Consider the following 16,927-nt stretch of genomic DNA (forward strand, 5'->3'; position numbering starts at 1 on the left):
ACTTAAAGCCAGAGACGCAAGTTCCTCCCTGAAGCGATCCCATGCCATGAGGACAGCTGGCTTCCAAACACAACTCATTGCTCAGGGATAAATACGTACCTAGTGCAATCGCCAACTACTTGCGCTTAACGTTTTTTGCTCCATCTCCTTTCTGCAGGAAGAACCTCGGAGGCAGAATCTCTCTCCCTGGAGCAAGAGCGCAGTTCAGCCCAGGCAGCGCAAGTCAATTTGAATTTTCTTATCTCAAGAACAGAATATTTGTAAGGCGCGCACACGGCCGTGATGACATCATGCAGTAACTCCTACCCTTCCTTCTCGCCACTAGTGCTGGGAATTGTCCTTTCCTTCCAAGGAGGAAGAGGAAGGACGAGAGCAAGTGCCAATCACAGCTGAGCACGGACGCTGTCCTCTTGACAGTGGCTTGGGGGTTATCCTGATGTCAGGGCTCTGACCCGCTGGGGAAGAAAGCCTCTGTTTCTTGCTTTACCACCTGTGATTTGACCTTCCCTCCTTACCTGCTGTCCTAGGCACCTGCCTGCTTTGCCCAAGAGTAAAGCCTGGCTTGAGGAACAGCCTGCAAGAGCTATTTTGTGTCAGCTGTACCGGGGGATACCAGTTCCCCACTGGGAGAAACTGTGGAGCTGCTCAGGTATCCACGTATTTCACCAAAGTTTCCCCTCACCAACATGTCTGCTGGCTTTAGGACAAAAAGTTGGGCTGGTTTTCCTCCTAGCGACTTGGAAATTCTGTCGCATTTTTCGTGTTTTTAAGTTGGTGGAGAAAACATGGCAGGCGTTCTCCACACCAGTAGCGTCAACAGCAGTGAGCCCAGAGCACCGGAGAAATGACTTGTTGCTTTCGCTACCAAAGAGCATAGGAAGTGTGCATGCGCCGTTTTGACAGCAATCAAAAGGTTGGTATCTGTTTTTCTTTGCAACGCAACGGCTTTTTTTTTTGAAGCTACACATTCAAGAAAAAGAAATCTTACCTGCTAGCAAGGCTCTGCTGTAGGAAAGATGAAAAATGGGCAACAGAAACTTGTCGTATTTAGGCGAAAGGAGAGACGTATGACCAGCGATGCACAAAGCAGATTTTGAAGGCAGGCTGACCACTGAGCCTCAAAGGCGGCCAAACTGCTATTGAAAGGATGGTCAGGAGACCTGTCTGGAGAACTATGGCTACCTGGATGGAGTAGTCGTTATGCCTTACACATCTGTTTTATTCTGACACACAACTTCCGTGTTCATGGAAGAACTCTCTGTTCTGATTTTCTGACAGCCCTCCTTTATGTTCCTGGGATAAAAAAAAAAAAAAAGGAAAGCAGAATTCAAGCAGTTTTCCGGGAATCTAATGAACTCGTATTGGCCTAAACTGAGCAGGGGGCACCATGCGCATTTCCCACTGCAAACTGAGGAACGGGACTTGGGTAGCCAATCCCACGGATAAACTGAAACGCACTTTTGGAACATCTTCCCTTCCTGTTTCCTAACCACTCGCCTGCGATGGAGAGAGAGAAGTCTTTAAAATCTTTGCTCTCTCGGGAGCCTTCACAGGCGGCTGTACAGTCATCGTAGGCTTTGAAGAAATCGGGAGGAGCCAGTTCCGTGCCCGAGATGGACGTTCGCCAGTTGTCACCGTTGCACGCTCTCACGGCCCTGAGAAAGAGATCCTGTAAAATCGGCAGGAATGAAAAGCAGCAGTAAGTGATCTGTGGAAAGCTGTGTGCAAAATCAAATCCAGTAAAGGATCTCTCTGCATTTCCGGATCCCGTCTGGACATAGAAGCTGTTATCCAGTTCATATGAGGACAACAACTACAGGTGGCTGATGGATTTTACCAGGTATTTCCGAGAGCGCAGAGGAGGTAATTCCATTTCAGCACAACAGAAGAGCCTGCTGGACCAAAGTAACAGCGGGAGCCTAAAGCACAGGTTTTGACAGGGCTTTTTAATGGAGTCTTAACACCGCATGTCCGAGTTCTTGTAAGTTGTGCCGCTACAGCACTCGTGCATTTGAGTAACTCTGTGCACCTGCTTAGCTCCACTAGTTACCTGCATGTAGTAGCTTTCAGGTATGCCGCTGTCTGTGATGTACTGTGACTCATTTATGGAACAGTGAAAAGCACGAGAGGTGAGAATTCCTGAACGCATCGAGGCGGCAGAACAGAGATGACTGAGGAAGACAGCAAGAGGGAAAGGAGAGTGAGAACACGTAAGCAACTGAGATCCTTGAATCTCACAGAAGAGGAGGAGTAAGAGAACAGTTCCAAAAGACCAGACTCTGAATAAAAAGCATACCTCATCAGGCTTTGTCTCCAAGTCTTTCGTATGCTCCTGTTGTGGTTTAACCCCAGCCGGCAACTAAGCACCACGCAGCCGCTCGCTCACTCTCACTGCCCCCCCGGTGGGAGGGGGAAGAGCATTGGAAGAGTAAAAGTGCGAAAAACCCGGGGGGTGAGAGGAAGACAGTTTAGTAGGTAAAGCAAAAGCCGCACGCGCAAAGCAAAGCAAAGCAAAGCAAGGAATTGGTTCCCGACTTCCCATGGGCAGGCAGGTGTTCAGGTGTTTTATTTTTTTACTTCTGTGTGCATGCATTTCTATTTTTTATTTTATATAGAGACACACACGTATTTTTATAAACTACCTGGTATATATACACCTATTTGGGAAGAGTGAGAGAGAAAGAAAAAGTCTGAAGCACTTGTGAAATGTTAAAACACATGCCTAAGTAAACTCAGTGGCTACGAGAAAGCTCCCTCCAGAGGAGCAAGCGGCGGCACAGAAACATCTACTCCCAGAACGCAAGATGTAGCCAAATTGCCCTGGGGAAGCCGCCTGATAAGAGCTCAGAGCTGGACTGCCATCTGCTAGGAAAGACTACACAAACAGCGGACACTAAAGGCAAACCCACCAAACTGCACCCCACAAACCTACTGCAAAGGGGATTGAAAACCAGTGGAAAGGGAGAGGGAGGAGGGATTTCTCCAGTTTCCCTCTCCCATTCCTACCTGCCCGTTCCTTAAGTGTCTCCGAAACAGTAAGTAAAAAAAAAAAAAAAAAAAAAAAAAAAAAAAAAAAAAAAAAAAAAAAAAAAAAAAAAAAAAAAAAAAAAAAAAAAAAAAAAAAAAAAAAAAAAACCATTAAGTGTCTCAGAAACAGAATAAGTAGATGATCCCGAAGGACGCTGTGACCCCGTGGGAAGCCCGCGCTGGAGCAGGCTCCTGGCAGGACCTGCGGACCCGTGGCCCCGTGGAGAGAGGAGCCCACGCTGAAGCAGGTTTGCTGGCAGGACTTGTGACCCCGCGGGGGACCCACGCTGAAGCAGTCTGTTCCTGAAGGACTACACCCCGTGGATGGGACCCATGCTGGAGCAGTTGGTGAAGGACTGTCTCCCGTGGGAGGGACCCCACGCTGGAGCAGGGGAAGAGTGTGAGTCCTCCTCCCCCTGAGGAGGAAGGAGCGGCAGAAACGACGTGTGATGAACTGACCCAAACCCCATTCCCTGTCCCCCTGCGCCGCTCGGGGGGGAGGAGGTAGAGAAAATAAGGAGTAAAGTTAAGCCTGGGAAGAAGGGAGGGGTGGGGGAAGGTGTTTTAAGATTTGGGTTTATTTCTCATTATCCTGCTCTAATTTGACTAGCAATAAATTAAACTAATTTCTTCCCCAAGTCGAGTCTGTAGGAATGATTTTTGCTGTGATGCGTAGATTGCCAACTTTGTCCATACCACACGGGGGGGAAAGAATCGGTCAAGTATGTAAGACAAGAACTGGAAACATTGGTGGTGATGTGATTTTGGTATGCGTCTATGGCTTTGAGAATGCGAGGAGTGCCTGCCCAGCGTGTTATTGAAACGTCCTGTCCCCTGCCTGACAGGTTGCGTTGTGTGTGTGTGTGTGCAGAGGCTTTAATGTAGAAAGGGAAGTTGTTGCGTGTGGTGCTGGAGCCGGGTTTAAAGGCAGCGAATGGCGTGGGTGTGGTGGTGTGCGTGTGGGTAGCGTTGGTGTTTTGTGCGGGGAGGTTTGGTTGGTTGTGTGTGTGTAATTTGGGGAAAGGAGGGAATGTTTTTGGGAGGCAAGGGCGGTGCTAGAAGTAAGAGAGAGGAAGAGTGAGGAAGGTAAGGGTCCGGGTCCGGGTCCGGGTCCGGGTCCGGGTCCGGGGTGGGGGTGATGTGGGTGTTCGGGGGAAGGCATTGGGTCCCCGTGGCGGGGAGGGTGTGGGCGTGGGTGGGGGCAAGGTGGTGTTGGGGCAAGCGGGTCCGGGGGCGGGCGGGGCGGGGGGGCTAAGAGCGGCGCTGGGGGGAGGGGTGTCGGGGGCCGGTGTGGCGTCACCCGGCCCTCAGGTGTCTGCCGAGGGAAGCTAAGCAGGGGCGGCCCCGGTTAGGACCGGGATGGGCGACCGCCCGCAGACACCTTTTGGCTCTGCCCCTTTTCTTCCGCTTTGGGGGTCCCCGCCCTTCACTCTCTTGCCCTGGCCTTCCTCCTCCTCCTCCTCAAGCCTCCTCGCGCACCATCTGCAAATTGGCCCCTGGGTGCAAAGGGGGGTCGGGCCATCTCCCACCTCCTTTTTGGCCCGCCGGCCTCGCGCTCTAGCAGCCTCAGCGCCTCTGGGCCCGGCCCGTCCCCTGGGAGACGCATCTTCCACCTCCCTGGGCTGGGCTGGCTGGAGGGGTGCGGGGCCTTTCTGCCCAGCCAAGGTGGCGGGGGGGGCTTCCTTCGTCCCCTCGGAGGAGCTGGGGCAAGTCCCCGGCCCTGGGCCGGCTGGAGCGTGGGGTGTCCTGGGAGGTGGCGGGAGGCGACGGCAGGAGCAGGCAGGCAGGCAGGGCACTGCTGGCAGAGCGCCAGTGCTGCGGGTGCCGGCGGGAAGGAGGGATGCCCGTGCTGCGCCGGGCAGTTTCCCGGGCAGGGAGCGGGGCGGAGCAGGCCCGGCCCGGCGGGGCAGTCAGCTGTGGGCGCCGTGTCAGGGGACGGCGGGTTGAGGAGAGCCCGCTGCCGCCCGTCATGCTGCGGCTCCCGCTGGCCGGCTTGGCGGCACTCCTCCGGGCGGCGGTGAGTCCCCTCGCCTCCCCCTGCCCTCAGGGCACCCGCTCCGCGGCGGCGCCGGGGGGGCTGCGCCGTGCGGCCCCGTGGCCGCCCGCCCGGCGGCCCCGAGCTGTGAGGGGCGCGGGGGGCCGCCGGGCGGGCATGGCTCCCGGCTGGTAGGGGGCCTCCTCCCGCCCCCGGAGGAAGACGATTAACTTGGGGCCATTTCGAATTCAGGAGCGGTTCGGGGGTGGTGTTACTTAGGGCGCAGGTGCTGGGCCTGCGGCTGCGCCGAGAGGGGAGATGCCGGGGCAGGGGCGGCGGCGGCGGCGGCGGCGGCCCGGCTCCTTCTCCTGAGCGGTCCTGCCCGCTCCCGGCCAGGCCGGCCGCCGCGCTGGGCCCTCGCCGTTTTGGCTAGCAACTAGATGGTGCTAGTTGAATGATGCACAGGTGGTTCAAGCTGTGTGAAAAGTAGCACAGCCTCATGGGAGACCTTTATCAAAGGGAAGACTGGATGACAGCAAGTATGGTCTCTGAGGGGTGGGGTTATGGCTGAGACTGACGAAACTCTACAAAAGCTTGCTACAATAGGATAGGACTAGAGAAAACCTTCCATCAAAGAATTTCAAGCGTTCTCGGGGTATATGACGTTAGACAACACCACCGAACAGAAATATTTTAAAGCCTTTGTTTCCCTGTTAGCCACATTTGGCAGGTGAAAGCAAGTGATCTAAGCTGGTGCAGCAAGTCTCTGACCAAGGCAAAAGAACAGCAAAGGCCCCTTCCCCTGTTTTCATCTCTGACAACCCCTAACATGAAGAACACTGAAGCTAACTAAAAATAACTGGCCAAATGAAATGACCAGGCCCATCTTTTACAGGAGCAATGGAGTCCCCAGACACAGCAGTGTTCAATTCCAGCCAGCACTTAAAGCCAGAGACGCAAGTTCCTCCCTGAAGCGATCCCATGCCATGAGGACAGCTGGCTTCCAAACACAACTCATTGCTCAGGGATAAATACGTACCTAGTGCAATCGCCAACTACTTGCGCTTAACGTTTTTTGCTCCATCTCCTTTCTGCAGGAAGAACCTCGGAGGCAGAATCTCTCTCCCTGGAGCAAGAGCGCAGTTCAGCCCAGGCAGCGCAAGTCAATTTGAATTTTCTTATCGCAAGAACAGAATATTTGTAAGGCGCGCACACGGCCGTGATGACATCATGCAGTAACTCCTACCCTTCCTTCTCGCCACTAGTGCTGGGAATTGTCCTTTCCTTCCAAGGAGGAAGAGGAAGGACGAGAGCAAGTGCCAATCACAGCTGAGCACGGACGCTGTCCTCTTGACAGTGGCTTGGGGGTTATCCTGATGTCAGGGCTCTGACCCGCTGGGGAAGAAAGCCTCTGTTTCTTGCTTTACCACCTGTGATTTGACCTTCCCTCCTTACCTGCTGTCCTAGGCACCTGCCTGCTTTGCCCAAGAGTAAAGCCTGGCTTGAGGAACAGCCTGCAAGAGCTATTTTGTGTCAGCTGTACCGGGGGATACCAGTTCCCCACTGGGAGAAACTGTGGAGCTGCTCAGGTATCCACGTATTTCACCAAAGTTTCCCCTCACCAACATGTCTGCTGGCTTTAGGACAAAAAGTTGGGCTGGTTTTCCTCCTAGCGACTTGGAAATTCTGTCGCATTTTTCGTGTTTTTAAGTTGGTGGAGAAAACATGGCAGGCGTTCTCCACACCAGTAGCGTCAACAGCAGTGAGCCCAGAGCACCGGAGAAATGACTTGTTGCTTTCGCTACCAAAGAGCATAGGAAGTGTGCATGCGCCGTTTTGACAGCAATCAAAAGGTTGGTATCTGTTTTTCTTTGCAACGCAACGGCTTTTTTTTTGAAGCTACACATTCAAGAAAAAGAAATCTTACCTGCTAGCAAGACTCTGCTGTAGGAAAGATGAAAAATGGGCAACAGAAACTTGTCGTATTTAGGCGAAAGGAGAGACGTATGACCAGCGATGCACAAAGCAGATTTTGAAGGCAGGCTGACCACTGAGCCTCAAAGGCGGCCAAACTGCTATTGAAAGGATGGTCAGGAGACCTGTCTGGAGAACTATGGCTACCTGGATGGAGTAGTCGTTATGCCTTACACATCTGTTTTATTCTGACACACAACTTCCGTGTTCATGGAAGAACTCTCTGTTCTGATTTTCTGACAGCCCTCCTTTATGTTCCTGGGATAAAAAAAAAAAAAAAGGAAAGCAGAATTCAAGCAGTTTTCCGGGAATCTAATGAACTCGTATTGGCCTAAACTGAGCAGGGGGCACCATGCGCATTTCCCACTGCAAACTGAGGAACGGGACTTGGGTAGCCAATCCCACGGATAAACTGAAACGCACTTTTGGAACATCTTCCCTTCCTGTTTCCTAACCACTCGCCTGCGATGGAGAGAGAGAAGTCTTTAAAATCTTTGCTCTCTCGGGAGCCTTCACAGGCGGCTGTACAGTCATCGTAGGCTTTGAAGAAATCGGGAGGAGCCAGTTCCGTGCCCGAGATGGACGTTCGCCAGTTGTCACCGTTGCACGCTCTCACGGCCCTGAGAAAGAGATCCTGTAAAATCGGCAGGAATGAAAAGCAGCAGTAAGTGATCTGTGGAAAGCTGTGTGCAAAATCAAATCCAGTAAAGGATCTCTCTGCATTTCCGGATCCCGTCTGGACATAGAAGCTGTTATCCAGTTCATATGAGGACAACAACTACAGGTGGCTGATGGATTTTACCAGGTATTTCCGAGAGCGCAGAGGAGGTAATTCCATTTCAGCACAACAGAAGAGCCTGCTGGACCAAAGTAACAGCGGGAGCCTAAAGCACAGGTTTTGACAGGGCTTTTTAATGGAGTCTTAACACCGCATGTCCGAGTTCTTGTAAGTTGTGCCGCTACAGCACTCGTGCATTTGAGTAACTCTGTGCACCTGCTTAGCTCCACTAGTTACCTGCATGTAGTAGCTTTCAGGTATGCCGCTGTCTGTGATGTACTGTGACTCATTTATGGAACAGTGAAAAGCACGAGAGGTGAGAATTCCTGAACGCATCGAGGCGGCAGAACAGAGATGACTGAGGAAGACAGCAAGAGGGAAAGGAGAGTGAGAACACGTAAGCAACTGAGATCCTTGAATCTCACAGAAGAGGAGGAGTAAGAGAACAGTTCCAAAAGACCAGACTCTGAATAAAAAGCATACCTCATCAGGCTTTGTCTCCAAGTCTTTCGTATGCTCCTGTTGTGGTTTAACCCCAGCCGGCAACTAAGCACCACGCAGCCGCTCGCTCACTCTCACTGCCCCCCCGGTGGGAGGGGGAAGAGCATTGGAAGAGTAAAAGTGCGAAAAACCCGGGGGGTGAGAGGAAGACAGTTTAGTAGGTAAAGCAAAAGCCGCACGCGCAAGCAAAGCAAAGCAAAGCAAAGCAAGGAATTGGTTCCCGACTTCCCATGGGCAGGCAGGTGTTCAGGTGTTTTATTTTTTTACTTCTGTGTGCATGCATTTCTATTTTTTATTTTATATAGAGACACACACGTATTTTTATAAACTACCTGGTATATATACACCTATTTGGGAAGAGTGAGAGAGAAAGAAAAAGTCTGAAGCACTTGTGAAATGTTAAAACACATGCCTAAGTAAACTCAGTGGCTACGAGAAAGCTCCCTCCAGAGGAGCAAGCGGCGGCACAGAAACATCTACTCCCAGAACGCAAGATGTAGCCAAATTGCCCTGGGGAAGCCGCCTGATAAGAGCTCAGAGCTGGACTGCCATCTGCTAGGAAAGACTACACAAACAGCGGACACTAAAGGCAAACCCACCAAACTGCACCCCACAAACCTACTGCAAAGGGGATTGAAAACCAGTGGAAAGGGAGAGGGAGGAGGGATTTCTCCAGTTTCCCTCTCCCATTCCTACCTGCCCGTTCCTTAAGTGTCTCCGAAACAGTAAGTAGGAATGATTTTTGCTGTGATGCGTAGATTGCCAACTTTGTCCATACCACACGGGGGGGAAAGAATCGGTCAAGTATGTAAGACAAGAACTGGAAACATTGGTGGTGATGTGATTTTGGTATGCGTCTATGGCTTTGAGAATGGGAGGAGTGCCTGCCCAGCGTGTTATTGAAACGTCCTGTCCCCTGCCTGACAGGTTGCGTTGTGTGTGTGTGTGTGCAGAGGCTTTAATGTAGAAAGGGAAGTTGTTGCGTGTGGTGCTGGAGCCGGGTTTAAAGGCAGCGAATGGCGTGGGTGTGGTGGTGTGCGTGTGGGTAGCGTTGGTGTTTTGTGCGGGGAGGTTTGGTTGGTTGTGTGTGTGTAATTTGGGGAAAGGAGGGAATGTTTTTGGGAGGCAAGGGCGGTGCTAGAAGTAAGAGAGAGGAAGAGTGAGGAAGGTAAGGGTCCGGGTCCGGGTCCGGGTCCGGGTCCGGGTCCGGGGTGGGGGTGATGTGGGTGTTCGGGGGAAGGCATTGGGTCCCCGTGGCGGGGAGGGTGTGGGCGTGGGTGGGGGCAAGGTGGTGTTGGGGCAAGCGGGTCCGGGGGCGGGCGGGGCGGGGGGGCTAAGAGCGGCGCTGGGGGGAGGGGTGTCGGGGGCCGGTGTGGCGTCACCCGGCCCTCAGGTGTCTGCCGAGGGAAGCTAAGCAGGGGCGGCCCCGGTTAGGACCGGGATGGGCGACCGCCCGCAGACACCTTTTGGCTCTGCCCCTTTTCTTCCGCTTTGGGGGTCCCCGCCCTTCACTCTCTTGCCCTGGCCTTCCTCCTCCTCCTCCTCAAGCCTCCTCGCGCACCATCTGCAAATTGGCCCCTGGGTGCAAAGGGGGGTCGGGCCATCTCCCACCTCCTTTTTGGCCCGCCGGCCTCGCGCTCTAGCAGCCTCAGCGCCTCTGGGCCCGGCCCGTCCCCTGGGAGACGCATCTTCCACCTCCCTGGGCTGGGCTGGCTGGAGGGGTGCGGGGCCTTTCTGCCCAGCCAAGGTGGCGGGGGGGCTTCCTTCGTCCCCTCGGAGGAGCTGGGGCAAGTCCCCGGCCCTGGGCCGGCTGGAGCGTGGGGTGTCCTGGGAGGTGGCGGGAGGCGACGGCAGGAGCAGGCAGGCAGGCAGGGCACTGCTGGCAGAGCGCCAGTGCTGCGGGTGCCGGCGGGAAGGAGGGATGCCCGTGCTGCGCCGGGCAGTTTCCCGGGCAGGGAGCGGGGCGGAGCAGGCCCGGCCCGGCGGGGCAGTCAGCTGTGGGCGCCGTGTCAGGGGACGGCGGGTTGAGGAGAGCCCGCTGCCGCCCGTCATGCTGCGGCTCCCGCTGGCCGGCTTGGCGGCACTCCTCCGGGCGGCGGTGAGTCCCCTCGCCTCCCCCTGCCCTCAGGGCACCCGCTCCGCGGCGGCGCCGGGGGGGCTGCGCCGTGCGGCCCCGTGGCCGCCCGCCCGGCGGCCCCGAGCTGTGAGGGGCGCGGGGGGCCGCCGGGCGGGCATGGCTCCCGGCTGGTAGGGGGCCTCCTCCCGCCCCCGGAGGAAGACGATTAACTTGGGGCCATTTCGAATTCAGGAGCGGTTCGGGGGTGGTGTTACTTAGGGCGCAGGTGCTGGGCCTGCGGCTGCGCCGAGAGGGGAGATGCCGGGGCAGGGGCGGCGGCGGCGGCGGCGGCGGCCCGGCTCCTTCTCCTGAGCGGTCCTGCCCGCTCCCGGCCAGGCCGGCCGCCGCGCTGGGCCCTCGCCGTTTTGGCTAGCAACTAGATGGTGCTAGTTGAATGATGCACAGGTGGTTCAAGCTGTGTGAAAAGTAGCACAGCCTCATGGGAGACCTTTATCAAAGGGAAGACTGGATGACAGCAAGTATGGTCTCTGAGGGGTGGGGTTATGGCTGAGACTGACGAAACTCTACAAAAGCTTGCTACAATAGGATAGGACTAGAGAAAACCTTCCATCAAAGAATTTCAAGCGTTCTCGGGGTATATGACGTTAGACAACACCACCGAACAGAAATATTTTAAAGCCTTTGTTTCCCTGTTAGCCACATTTGGCAGGTGAAAGCAAGTGATCTAAGCTGGTGCAGCAAGTCTCTGACCAAGGCAAAAGAACAGCAAAGGCCCCTTCCCCTGTTTTCATCTCTGACAACCCCTAACATGAAGAACACTGAAGCTAACTAAAAATAACTGGCCAAATGAAATGACCAGGCCCATCTTTTACAGGAGCAATGGAGTCCCCAGACACAGCAGTGTTCAATTCCAGCCAGCACTTAAAGCCAGAGACGCAAGTTCCTCCCTGAAGCGATCCCATGCCATGAGGACAGCTGGCTTCCAAACACAACTCATTGCTCAGGGATAAATACGTACCTAGTGCAATCGCCAACTACTTGCGCTTAACGTTTTTTGCTCCATCTCCTTTCTGCAGGAAGAACCTCGGAGGCAGAATCTCTCTCCCTGGAGCAAGAGCGCAGTTCAGCCCAGGCAGCGCAAGTCAATTTGAATTTTCTTATCGAACAGAGACGGCCACTCAGAATATTTGTAAGCCCCGAGGAACACCGCCGGCGACCGGATCGACATCATGCCAGTAACTCGCTACCCCGTTCCTTACTCGCACACCTGTGCTGGGAAGCTCTGTCCTTCCAGGAGACGCAGTTGCTTCACAGCGCACCTGAACCTGTCCTCTTGACAGTGCTGGTTACCTTGTCAGGATGCTGTGACGTGGGGAGAAAGCCTTCCTAAGTATCGCTGACAACACGTGATTGACTGTCCTTCCCTCATCCAAGGCAGGTGCCTGCTTTGAAGATAAAAGTTGGCTTGAACCAGACTGCGCTTTTTGTGAAGCTGTACCTGAGATAGCATTATCTTAAACTGCTGCAAGCTGCTCAGGTATAGATTTCACCAAAGTTTTCACAGAAGCTGCAGGTTTAGACAAAAGGTCTGTATTCCCTGCGACTTGCTCACGCATTTTTGTAGTGAGAGTAACATGGCAGCTTCCAAGTCAAGCAGGACTCCAGAGCACCAGAGACCTTTGGCTACGATGATAGAAGGTGCTCTGCCTTAACATCGCTGGCTCTTCAGTATCTGGATGAATCCATCAGCCGCATGGACTTGTGAACATTCAGCTGATACAGCTGGTCCTTACAATTTCAGTGTACAAATGGAAAGCACTGTTCCACTTCGTAGCCTCCAACTGCAGGGGACTGGCAGCCCAAGGCTGCAGATTATTGAAAGATGGCAGAACCGCATGGAATGCTACTGCTTTTGCTTACACATCTGTTATTCTGAACACACTCGTGTTCATGGAAGAATCTTGTTCTGTTTTCTGACACTCCTCTTAGTCTGATAACAAAAAAAAAGGAGCAGTTCTTGTTATCTGAAACTAACACTGCCAGTTTCAACTCTAATGAGCTTGGCCTTCGTGTCTTCTCCTGCATAAACAAACCACGGACTCTGTACTCGTCCTGCGAAGCTGACCTTACTTCCAGAGATCATACAGTTTCTTTTCCTCCGAGCTCCACGAGGAGTATCCTGTTCAGCCAAGCTGTTCCTGCCCGTGCTGACTTAGGACACAGTGGAATTGCCTGTCACTGTGCTCTACACGGTGAGTTCTTAAAGACTGACCAGCATCGTGGACTCTAAGCCTCACAAGCAGATTCCAAGCTACTCTGTTAAATGCTCCTGAAGAGCTTAATGTTTGCTCTCTGAAGCCCAGGGTAGCAACTCTGCTGTCCATTTTTTTCTTTACACTGAAAGTTTAAACTAACCATTTCATGATCACTGTGGCTAAGTTGTGCCGCTACAGCACTCGTGCATTTGAGTAACTCTGTGCACCTGCTTAGCTCCACTAGTTACCTGCATGTAGTAGCTTTCAGGTATGCCGCTGTCTGTGATGTACTGTGACTCATTTATGGAACAGTGAAAAGCACGAGAGGTGAGAATTCCTGAACGCATCGAGGCGGCAGAACAGAGATGACTGAGGAAGACAGCAAGAGGGAAAGGAGAGTGAGAACACGTAAGCAACTGAGATCCTTGAATCTCACAGAAGAGGAGGAGTAAGAGAACAGTTCCAAAAGACCAGACTCTGAATAAAAAGCATACCTCATCAGGCTTTGTCTCCAAGTCTTTCGTATGCTCTGTTGGTTTAACCCCAGCCGGCAACTAAGCACCACGCAGCCGCTCGCTCACTCTCACTGCCCCCCCGGTGGGAGGGGGAAGAGCATTGGAAGAGTAAAAGTGCGAAAAACCCGGGGGTGAGAGGAAGACAGTTTAGTAGGTAAAGCAAAAGCCGCACGCGCAAGCAAAGCAAAGCAAAGCAAGGAATTGGTTCCCGACTTCCCATGGGCAGGCAGGTGTTCAGGTGTTTTATTTTTTTACTTCTGTGTGCATGCATTTCTATTTTTTATTTTATATAGAGACACACACGTATTTTTATAAACTACCTGGTATATATACACCTATTTGGGAAGAGTGAGAGAGAAAGAAAAAGTCTGAAGCACTTGTGAAATGTTAAAACACATGCCTAAGTAAACTCAGTGGCTACGAGAAAGCTCCCTCCAGAGGAGCAAGCGGCGGCACAGAAACATCTACTCCCAGAACGCAAGATGTAGCCAAATTGCCCTGGGGAAGCCGCCTGATAAGAGCTCAGAGCTGGACTGCCATCTGCTAGGAAAGACTACACAAACAGCGGACACTAAAGGCAAACCCACCAAACTGCACCCCACAAACCTACTGCAAAGGGGATTGAAAACCAGTGGAAAGGGAGAGGGAGGAGGATTTCTCCAGTTTCCCTCTCCCATTCCTACCTGCCCGTTCCTTAAGTGTCTCCGAAACAGTAAGTAGGAATGATTTTTGCTGTGATGCGTAGATTGCCAACTTTGTCCATACCACACGGGGGGGAAAGAATCGGTCAAGTATGTAAGACAAGAACTGGAAACATTGGTGGTGATGTGATTTTGGTATGCGTCTATGGCTTTGAGTAGAGTGCCTGCCCAGCGTGATAACTGAACGTCCTGCTGGTTGCGTTGTGTGTGTGTGCAGAGGCTTTAATGTAGAAAGGGAAGTTGTTGCGTGTGGTGTTGGAGCCGGGTTTAAAGGCAGCGAATGGCGTGGGTGTGGTGGTGTGCGTGTGGGTAGCGTTGGTGTTTTGTGCGGGGAGGTTTGGTTGGTTGTGTGTGTGTAATTTGGGGAAAGGAGGGAATGTTTTTGGGAGGCAAGGGCGGTGCTAGAAGTAAGAGAGAGGAAGAGTGAGGAAGGTAAGGGTCCGGGTCCGGGTCCGGGTCCGGGTCCGGGGTGGGGGTGATGTGGGTGTTCGGGGGAAGGCATTGGGTCCCCGTGGCGGGGAGGGTGTGGGCGTGGGTGGGGGCAAGGTGGTGTTGGGGCAAGCGGGTCCGGGGCGGGCGGGGCGGGGGGCTAAGAGCGGCGCTGGGGGGAGGGGTGTCGGGGCCGGTGTGGCGTCACCCGGCCCTCAGGTGTCTGCCGAGGGAAGCTAAGCAGGGGCGGCCCGGTTAGGACCGGGATGGGCGACCGCCAGACACCTTTTGGCTCTGCCCCTTTTCTTCCGCTTTGGGGGTCCCCGCCCTTCACTCTCTTGCCCTGGCCTTCCTCCTCCTCCTCCTCAAGCCTCCTCGCGCACCATCTGCAAATTGGCCCCTGGGTGCAAAGGGGGGTCGGGCCATCTCCCACCTCCTTTTTGGCCCGCCGGCCTCGCGCTCTAGCAGCCTCAGCGCCTCTGGGCCCGGCCCGTCCCCTGGGAGACGCATCTTCCACCTCCCTGGGCTGGGCTGGCTGGAGGGGTGCGGGGCCTTTCTGCCCAGCCAAGGTGGCGGGGGGGCTTCCTTCGTCCCCTCGGAGGAGCTGGGGCAAGTCCCCGGCCCTGGGCCGGCTGGAGCGTGGGGTGTCCTGGGAGGTGGCGGGAGGCGACGGCAGGAGCAGGCAGGCAGGCAGGGCACTGCTGGCAGAGCGCCAGTGCTGCGGGTGCCGGCGGGAAGGAGGGATGCCCGTGCTGCGCCGGGCAGTTTCCCGGGCAGGGAGCGGGGCGGAGCAGGCCCGGCCCGGCGGGGCAGTCAGCTGTGGGCGCCGTGTCAGGGGACGGCGGGTTGAGGAGAGCCCGCTGCCGCCCGTCATGCTGCGGCTCCCGCTGGCCGGCTTGGCGGCACTCCTCCGGGCGGCGGTGAGTCCCCTCGCCTCCCCCTGCCCTCAGGGCACCCGCTCCGCGGCGGCGCCGGGGGGCTGCGCCGTGCGGCCCCGTGGCCGCCCGCCCGGCGGCCCCGAGCTGTGAGGGGCGCGGGGGGCCGCCGGGCGGGCATGGCTCCCGGCTGGTAGGGGGCCTCCTCCCGCCCCCGGAGGAAGACGATTAACTTGGGGCCATTTCGAATTCAGGAGCGGTTCGGGGGTGGTGTTACTTAGGGCGCAGGTGCTGGGCCTGCGGCTGCGCCGAGAGGGGAGATGCCGGGGCAGGGCGGCGGCGGCGGCGGCGGCGGCCCGGCTCCTTCTCCTGAGCGGTCCTGCCCGCTCCCGGCCAGGCCGGCCGCCGCGCTGGGCCCTCGCCGTTTTGGCTAGCAACTAGATGGTGCTAGTTGAATGATGCACAGGTGGTTCAAGCTGTGTGAAAAGTAGCACAGCCTCATGGGAGACCTTTATCAAAGGGAAGACTGGATGACAGCAAGTATGGTCTCTGAGGGGTGGGGTTATGGCTGAGACTGACGAAACTCTACAAAAGCTTGCTACAATAGGATAGGACTAGAGAAAACCTTCCATCAAGAATTTCAAGCGTTCTCGTATATGACGTTAGACAACACCACCGAACAGAAATATTTTAAAGCCTTTGTTTCCCTGTTAGCCACATTTGGCAGGTGAAAGCAAGTGATCTAAGCTGGTGCAGCAAGTCTCTGACCAAGGCAAAAGAACAGCAAAGGCCCCTTCCCCTGTTTTCATCTCTGACAACCCCTAACATGAAGAACACTGAAGCTAACTAAAAATAACTGGCCAAATGAAATGACCAGGCCCATCTTTTACAGGAGCAATGGAGTCCCCAGACACAGCAGTGTTCAATTCCAGCCAGCACTTAAAGCCAGAGACGCAAGTTCCTCCCTGAAGCGATCCCATGCCATGAGGACAGCTGGCTTCCAAACACAACTCATTGCTCAGGGATAAATACGTACCTAGTGCAATCGCCAACTACTTGCGCTTAACGTTTTTTGCTCCATCTCCTTTCTGCAGGAAGAACCTCGGAGGCAGAATCTCTCTCCCTGGAGCAAGAGCGCAGTTCAGCCCAGGCAGCGCAAGTCAATTTGAATTTTCTTATCTCAAGAACAGAATATTTGTAAGGCGCGCACACGGCCGTGATGACATCATGCAGTAACTCCTACCCTTCCTTCTCGCCACTAGTGCTGGGAATTGTCCTTTCCTTCCAAGGAGGAAGAGGAAGGACGAGAGCAAGTGCCAATCACAGCTGAGCACGGACGCTGTCCTCTTGACAGTGGCTTGGGGGTTATCCTGATGTCAGGGCTCTGACCCGCTGGGGAAGAAAGCCTCTGTTTCTTGCTTTACCACCTGTGATTTGACCTTCCCTCCTTACCTGCTGTCCTAGGCACCTGCCTGCTTTGCCCAAGAGTAAAGCCTGGCTTGAGGAACAGCCTGCAAGAGCTATTTTGTGTCAGCTGTACCGGGGGATACCAGTTCCCCACTGGGAGAAACTGTGGAGCTGCTCAGGTATCCACGTATTTCACCAAAGTTTCCCCTCACCAACATGTCTGCTGGCTTTAGGACAAAAAGTTGGGCTGGTTTTCCTCCTAGCGACTTGGAAATTCTGTCGCATTTTTCGTGTTTTTAAGTTGGTGGAGAAAACATGGCAGGCGTTCTCCACACCAGTAGCGTCAACAGCAGTGAGCCCAGAGCACCGGAGAAATGACTTGTTTGCTTTCGCTACCAAAGAGCATAGGAAGT

The 16,927-nt window shown here is 54.5% G+C and overlaps 2 protein-coding genes and 1 long non-coding RNA gene across 4 annotated transcripts in view; 1 reads left to right on the top strand and 2 right to left on the bottom strand.

Moving 5' to 3' along the window:
• LOC127013855 (uncharacterized) overlaps nucleotides 1–16,882 on the top strand; it is a 98,838-nt gene extending 81,956 nt beyond the window's left edge. Inside the window, exons 3-4 of one of the 2 annotated variants that reach the window (XR_007766125.1) lie at nucleotides 5,898–8,980; nucleotides 16,000–16,882. This is a non-coding gene — a long non-coding RNA (uncharacterized LOC127013855). Of the gene's footprint in view, nucleotides 1–5,897; nucleotides 8,981–11,206; nucleotides 11,486–15,999 lie in introns of those variants that run through there. The other variant, XR_007766124.1, reaches the window with a different exon arrangement.
• On the bottom strand, nucleotides 1,367–2,351 carry LOC127013851 (cartilage-associated protein-like). Its single transcript, XM_050892898.1, has 3 exons — nucleotides 2,297–2,351; nucleotides 2,051–2,171; nucleotides 1,367–1,669 (listed from the first exon to the last, which is right to left on the bottom strand). The coding sequence occupies exons 1-3, from the start codon at nucleotides 2,299–2,301 to the stop codon at nucleotides 1,367–1,369; spliced, it is 429 nt and encodes a 142-aa protein (XP_050748855.1). The 5' UTR covers nucleotides 2,302–2,351.
• LOC127013852 (cartilage-associated protein-like) lies at nucleotides 7,308–13,100 on the bottom strand. The gene is made up of 3 exons (XM_050892899.1): nucleotides 13,082–13,100; nucleotides 12,836–12,956; nucleotides 7,308–7,610 (listed from the first exon to the last, which is right to left on the bottom strand). Exons 1-3 carry the CDS (start codon nucleotides 13,084–13,086, stop codon nucleotides 7,308–7,310), a joined length of 429 nt encoding a protein of 142 aa, XP_050748856.1. The 5' UTR covers nucleotides 13,087–13,100.
• Nucleotides 16,883–16,927: the final 45 nt, after the last annotated feature.

This window comes from Gymnogyps californianus, chromosome 2 (genome assembly GCF_018139145.2).
Source record: "Gymnogyps californianus isolate 813 chromosome 2, ASM1813914v2, whole genome shotgun sequence".
NCBI lineage: Eukaryota > Metazoa > Chordata > Aves > Accipitriformes > Cathartidae > Gymnogyps > Gymnogyps californianus.

Bases quoted from the DNA above. Each gene is read 5' to 3' on its own strand.
- LOC127013851 (XM_050892898.1), bottom strand. The intron at 1,670-2,050 runs GTAACTAGTGGA...CCGATTTTACAG, and splicing joins CTGAAAGCTACTACATGCAG to GATCTCTTTCTCAGGGCCGT.
- LOC127013852 (XM_050892899.1), bottom strand. The intron at 7,611-12,835 runs GTAACTAGTGGA...CCGATTTTACAG, and splicing joins CTGAAAGCTACTACATGCAG to GATCTCTTTCTCAGGGCCGT.